General features: G+C 59.9%; 1 protein-coding gene across 1 annotated transcript; it reads right to left on the bottom strand.

The window, feature by feature from the left end:
* Window positions 1–2,380: 2,380 nt before the first annotated feature.
* On the bottom strand, window positions 2,381–5,878 carry KCNJ9 (potassium inwardly rectifying channel subfamily J member 9). Its single transcript, XM_040635906.1, has 2 exons — window positions 5,032–5,878; window positions 2,381–2,712 (listed from the first exon to the last, which is right to left on the bottom strand). Exons 1-2 carry the CDS (start codon window positions 5,876–5,878, stop codon window positions 2,381–2,383), a joined length of 1,179 nt encoding a protein of 392 aa, XP_040491840.1.
* Window positions 5,879–6,681: the final 803 nt, after the last annotated feature.

The raw sequence follows: 6,681 nt of genomic DNA, 5'->3' as shown, positions 1-6,681 counted from the left end.
TCAGTCTTTTATTAAAGAACAGGAGCAGGGTGTGGCCAGGACCAAGAAGCAGAGGTCACTGCTGGGCCAGTGCTGTGGGAGTACACGCTTGCCTGGACAAACACTTTTCTCCCAGGAGGCCCGCCTTAGGCCCCCTCCACCTCTGTCCTATCCCAACCTGTCATTGCTCCCTCACCATCCTGGTGGGCTGCCCCTGGTGATTCCGATGAGCAGGAAGGGGATGGAGGTGGGATGGGAATAGTGTCTCCAGGGCCTGCTGGCCCACCCAGCTGGGCAGACAACAGGTCACAGACACATCCAGATGTTGGCCTCCTTGCTTCTCCCTCGCATTATCACCCATATTCAATCCTGCCTCTTAAGTCCTACCAGGGATTCAATCTTGGGCCACTGATGCCCTTCCTGCTCCAGCCCCCAACCCCTGCCCAGGAACCCCCTCGGGGACTCCTGACTGCTTCGTTTTCCCTATCTTGCCTATTCATCTTCCCCAAACTCCATCTCCAGCTTATCTCTGCACGATTTCCGCTGATGGGTGAGTTTCCAGGCCCAGAGTTAAACTCATCAGGCTGGGTTTCAGGGTCCCCTTTCCCACTCATGGTAGTCCACCCTTTATAGTTCAGTCTCTGCTCCCAACAATCCTCGGTTTCTCCTCAGCTCCCCCTCAGCTCCTCCTCAGCTTCTCCTCAGCTTCTCAGCTATTTCTTAGCTACCCTCAGCTTCTCCTCATCCACCCCGAGCTATTCCTCAGCTTCTCCTCAGCTCCCCTTCGGCTCTCCCTCAGCTTCTCCTCATCTACCCCTCAGCTCCCCCTCAGCTTCTCCTCATCCACCCCTGAGCTATTCCTCAGCTTCTCCTCAGCTTCTCAGCTATTCCTTAGCTACCCTCAGCTTCTCCTCATCCACCCTGAGCTATTCCTCAGCTTCTCTTCAGCTCCCCCTCAGCTCCCCCTCAGCTTCTCCTCATCTACCCCTCAGCTCCCCCTCAGCTTCTCCTCAGCTGCTCCTTAGCTACTCCTGATACGACTCCCAAGTCTTTGTGTACAGCAGTGGTTCTCAAAGTGTGGCCCCCATTCCAGCAGCATCAGCATGACCTGGGAACTGGCTAGAAACGCAAATTTTTTATCTCTACCCCAGACCTATTGAGTCAGAAACTCTGGGAGTGGGGCCCAGCAGTCTGCTTTCGCAAGCCCTCCAGGTGACTCTGACACACACACCAATTCGATAACTGCTCGCTTACTCATTCTCTCTGCCTTACTCACTCCCCAGACTTCTGATCACCGAACCCTCCTGCCCTCTGCTCCGAGAGATGGCTCAGGTTCAGTCTGAACTGTGCCTTGTTCACTTGCCACAGGGGCTTATTTCTCTGTTTTCCCAGGTGCACAGCATTCTGAGGACAGGGACGAGGCCTCTGAATGCCCACCCCACCTACGCAGGGTCCGTGCTCTGTACTCAGCGTGCACCCGGTGAATGCTGGGAATGCGCTCCCACCGTGCCCCAAGACGAATTCTGCTTTCCGGCGGGCCCCTGTATCCTAGCTCTAGTGAACTCACTTTCTGGGTCTCTCCCCTGGCCCTTCTTCATCCTCAGAATGTCCCTCTCCTTCTCCTGCCTCTGCAGTGCTATTTATGAGATCTCATTCTGTTCTCAGAAAATAGCTGTCCCTGCTTCTCCTTTCCCAGGCCCTGCTCTGGGGCCCCACTGTCTGTTCTCCTGCACTTGGGGGCAAGGTCGTTCACACCCTGCTGCGCCACCCCCGCAGGCTTCCATCCTCCTGCTCCCCCGTCACAGTGGAGCAGGGAGGGCACCCTCGTCTCTGCCCACCTATCCATCTAGCTTTCTCTCCTCTGGGTCAGCTCGGGCCACTGAGTCCCGTGAGACAGGTGTGCCATACACGGGGAGGCTGGCTGAGGAGATGAGTGGGGACGAAAATCCAGCCCACACTCTGCTCCCCAAGCCGTGCACTCTGGTTTGAGTGGCATCAGCCTGGAGGTAAAGGGTGCCTTTTTAGAATTTGCACAAAGATGCTCTATGGGTTAGCAGCGGCCCCGAGCGCACCACCTCCGTCTGTCCATTTACCTAGCTGCCCGCGTCCCTCGGTCTGCTACCACCTCCCCATCCGGCCCACATCAGTCCATCCTTCTGTCCATCCATCCACCCCTGAACAGATGTGAAGGTCAAACACAGACAGGCTGGCATGTTCACCCGTCCCCACCCTCCATGATATCAGACCCCCTCCCTTCCATTGGATTCTAGGCTTGAGATTCTGAGGGGGCTCTCCAGCTTCAGCGCATTCCCAGGGGTCTTGCCTGCCTCCTTCTCCACCTCTGACATCCAGCTCCCAGGTACCAGTGTCTGGCCCTGCCACGGGGTCTGGAGGAAACTGGTCACACCTTGGACTCACTCTCTGGCGGCGGCAAGCAGCCATTCTGCTCCTTGTCAGCGCCAGCCTCTCCCCCCGCCCCCTCCCCGGCCCCCTCCTCCTCCACCTTCTCATCCAGCCGGCTGGGGATGGACCAGTAAAGATGGGCGTCAAGGCGGGCAGCGGCTTCGGCCAGCTCCCGGGCGCTGCACGAGGGTGTGGGCACCTCAAAGGTCTGGTGGAAGCTGGCATAGTCCACCTCATAGAAGCCATCCTCCAGGGTGAGCACTGATGTGAAGCGGTGGCCCCACAGCACCTCATCCACCAGGTAGGAGCTCCGAGCTTGGCATGTCATTCCTGGGGGAAGGGGCACGGGTCAGGGGGGATCCCAGCCCCAGGCTTCCCTCTCCTGGCTCTCATTCCACAACCCCATTGCCACACCCCTCCTTCTCTCCCTCCTCAAGGGCCTCCCACCCCCCTTTGGCCCAGCCCCTCTTCTCCCCCTTCTCAACTCCTATACCTGCCCAGCTCCCTCTCTTCTGCATTCGTCCTAACTCTCTCAACCTCCAGCCCATGCTCTCCCCTCCTCTCTGCGGGGGATGCCAATCAGAGAAGCTTAACCTTGAAACTGACCTTAGGGATCATCTAGTCCGACTTCTCTTTCCACACAGGGCTTCCCACTGTAGCATTCCCACTAATGGGCATCGAGCTGGTACTTATCACCAGCCAGGATGGAAAGCTCACCGCCTCACAGGTGTGACACCTTTTAATAAGAGCTAAAACCTGCCTCCCCAGGATTCCCACCCCCTGCTTTTGCTCCCCTGCCACCTGACACCCATTCAGGAACCTCAGGGCCCGTCATGTCTTTTCTTCTTCAAGCTGAATATCCCTGGCTCCCTCCACCATTCGTCATGTGACCTGGCTTCCAGAAATTTTACTTTCTTGATTGCAAACCTGAATGGCCAAGGAGGACCCTGTCAGCACTTTGAGTATGATAAACATTCAGCTGTGGCCTGATGCATGCACAGGAGAGGGCTCGCCACCTCTCTCTTTTGGCCATGAGGCTTTAGCTAACAGGGCCCAAGATTACATTACATAAACATTTTTGGAAGCTGTATCACAGTGCTGCAACATTAAGCCTGTGGCCAACTAAAACCCCCAGTTCTTTTTTTCACCAGAGCGCTTCAATGCGGTGCTTACATAAGTGATTTTTTTAAAGCCTAAATGTAGAATTTTATATTTATTCCTTTTAAATGTCATCTTGTTGGGTTTTGGCTCATTATCCTTGCTTTTCAAAAGCATTTTGAATCCTGACTCTCTCACCCAAAATATTGCCATCCTTTCCAGCTTTATCTCTCTAGAAAAGTCAGATGAGCCCATTTCCTCCACGCCACCCTCCCCAGGCCTCTGCGCCCTGGGGCTGTGTCCCGTCTTTCCTGTTGGGTTCGCACACTTCTAGCCCAGGGTCTCTTCCCCAGCCCGTGTCCACTTCAGAACAAGCGAGAATGGAAGGCTGAACGTTAGCTAACCAGAGACTGGCTCTCGGCATTGCAAGCCCTGCCCTGAGACGTCTTGGGGACATGGGTGTTGTTATTTTTCCAGTGAAGGCTGGAATAGGAAGTGTCCGGTGGGGGAAGGGCAGAAGAGGCAGAAGGGACACTGGGCAGAGAGGTCTGTGAGGAACAGAGGGGGAGCTGGTGGTACCAGGAAAGAGGGCTGGGTAGGGACCTCTCTATAAGGACAGCAGCTGTGTTGGGGCCTGGCAGGAGAGTGACAACCGGCTAGACAGCAAGAAAAGGGCCCGGGTGAGTAGGGGAAGGAGGAGGAGCTAGAGGGAGCATGGGGAGTGGTGGTAAAGAAGCAATGGTGGTCACTGGGGGCAGAGGGTGGTGAAGTAGAAACTTGGCAGGAAGGGCCAGGAAAGGGGTTTGAGGGCACCAGCTTGGAAGCCAGCAGAGGTCACAGCTCAGGCCACACCTCGCAGTCCTGTGGTCACCCACTGCAGTTTTCTTATCCTCCTCCCGCTTCCAGATCTCAAGCCTCAGAGAACCTCATCTGTGCCCCTGCCTTGGCCTCTTCCGACCTGCTCCCCTGAATTGGAGGTACTGACATCACAGGGGTGTTGACAGCTCCTTCTGGAAAGGGGCCAGAAATGCTAAGACCCTCTATTTCCTTTGTCAGTGGAAGTTGAGAGCCTTTTGATGGGTGGGGAAACTGAGGCAGAAGTGAGCCCAGCTGCCAACCCGTTCCTAAGGTCCAGGCTAGGAATAATTTGGGCCACGGAAGACCCTCACCACCAAGTTCAGGGGCCTGGACCTCTCAGCAATGGGAAAACCCTGAACCTACCCCGTCCTTCCACCTCTGGAGCACCAGACCCTGCAGCCGGACTGCCCCTGCCCTAGCCAAGTATTTTACCCACGACCATGGACAGCTCTTAACCTCTCCTGGGGGCAGTCTCCTGTCTGAAAATGAGCACGATCCCAAGAAGTGACCTTCGCTAGGACCAGATGAACTCGGAGGCACACCGTGCTGCAAGCAGACTGCGTGTGAGCTGCGGGACTGTACCGCTCCCGGTGACCCTGACCTGGCAGCTTCCGGGGACTCCCTCCCCGCCAACCTCACCCCTCCCCGGCCCCGCTCCCTGCCCACCCTCCCTCCCCCACCACCCCTCCGCACCCGTGGCTTCCACCATGCCCTCGAGGATGACGACGATCTCGAAGTCGTCCCTCTCCAGGGCACGGCGCGACGCCTCCCAGAAGGGGCTGGCGGCGTCGATCTCGTGGCTGATGACGAGCGGCGACACGAGGAAGAGGCGGTCGTCGCCCGTGTCGAAGCCCACGCTGAGGTCGGTCTGGTGCAGCGGGATGAACTCGCCCTCGAGCGTCTGGCGCGAGCGGATGAGCTTGGCGCGGATGGAGGCCTCGACGATGTGCGACGAGCGCAGGTCGCCCACGCGGAACATGAGGCACAGGCGGCCGTCGCGCAGCGACACCACGGCGTGCGACGAGAAGACGAGCGTGGCGGCGCGCTTGTTGGGCTGCGAGATCTTGACGAACATGCAGCCCACCATGAAGGCGTTCACCATGGAGCCCAGGATGGCCTGCAGCAGCAGCAGCGCGATGCCCTCGGGGCACTGGTCGGTGATGACGCGGTGCCCGTAGCCGATGGTGGTCTCCGTCTCGATGGAGAACAGGAAGGCGGCCACGAAGCCGTTGAGGTTGTTGACGCACGGCGTCCACGCCGCGTCGCCCAGGTGCTCCAGGTCGCCGCGGCCGTAGGCCACCAGCCACCAGATGGCGCCGAAGAAGAGCCAGGTGAGCGCGTAGGCGAGCACGAAGAAGAGCAGGCTGAGGCGCCACTGCAGGTCGGCCAGCGTGGTGAACAGGTCGGTCAGGTAGCGGCCCGGCTCGCGCACGTTGCCCTGCTGCACGTTGCACCGGCCGTCCTTCTCCACGTAGCGCTGGCGGCCGCGGCGGCGCGGCGGCTCGGGGCCCGGCGAGCGGGTGGCGCCTGCCCGCGCCATGGCGGCGGCCGCAGGGGGCCTGCGGGACCGGAGCGCGCGGCGCGTCAGCCCCCGTCGCCGGCTGGCGGGACCGCGCCGTCCTCGCCACCGCCGCCGCCCCACCCCCACCCCCGGGGCGCGGCGGGGGGCTCCCTCACTCCCCACGCGGGCGGCGCCGCGAAGGCGGCCCGCTGCCCCCCCCCCGGCCCCTCGGACACGGCACTCCCTCCCCCGCCCGTGCGACCCCGCGCGCACCCCGGCGGCCCGCGCCGTCCCCGGACCCGCTCCCCGAACTTCACCACGACACCCGCATGCAGTCCTCTTCCTCCCCGCGCCCCTCGCTCGCTCGGCCCCCTCCCACCGCTGCCTGCTCTCCAGGCGCCGACGGAGAAGACGTGCGGGGGGCGGAAAGGCAGCGCAACACCTCCAGTGGGCAAGGGCTGAACATTGCCACCCAAGACGTGCCCACTGGAAGTCCTCCCGGAGCGCTAGACACCCCCCCCTCATCGCTGTGGGGTGTCTGCCCCGTGTCCCCTGCGTTCTTTCCACCGTAGAGGCAGCCTGAAAGGGGGCTGGAGGGTTGCAAGATAGGAGATCAACACGGACAGCCCCGGTAGACGAAGCACAAAGTTCTTCAGGAGTTAGGCTTGTCTACCCGTCTTGTCTCCTGTTCCTCACGGGCCCTGTTCCATCAGATCAAGTGAAGCACCAAGCACCCACATTTATCCCCCCACTCCCCGCGGTTCTTTGCTGGCAGCCTCCCACTTCCCGCTGACTACCCTAAGCACAGCCCCCCCCCACCATATGCCCCAGAACTCACATTC

Source organism: Ursus maritimus, unplaced genomic scaffold (genome assembly GCF_017311325.1).
Source record: "Ursus maritimus isolate PB19 unplaced genomic scaffold, ASM1731132v1 scaffold_2, whole genome shotgun sequence".
Lineage (NCBI taxonomy): Eukaryota > Metazoa > Chordata > Mammalia > Carnivora > Ursidae > Ursus > Ursus maritimus.
Note: the sequence above shows the minus strand (reverse complement) of the source record. Positions and strands in the feature narration are given on the sequence as shown.

Coding starts and splice junctions, on each gene's coding strand:
- KCNJ9 (XM_040635906.1), bottom strand. CDS start 5,878: ATGGCGCGGGCAGGCGCCACCCGCTCGCCGGGCCCCGAGCCGCCGCGC. Junction 2,713..5,031: donor GGGCATGGTGGAAGCCACGG/GTGCGGAGGGGT, acceptor CCCTTCCCCCAG/GAATGACATGCCAAGCTCGG.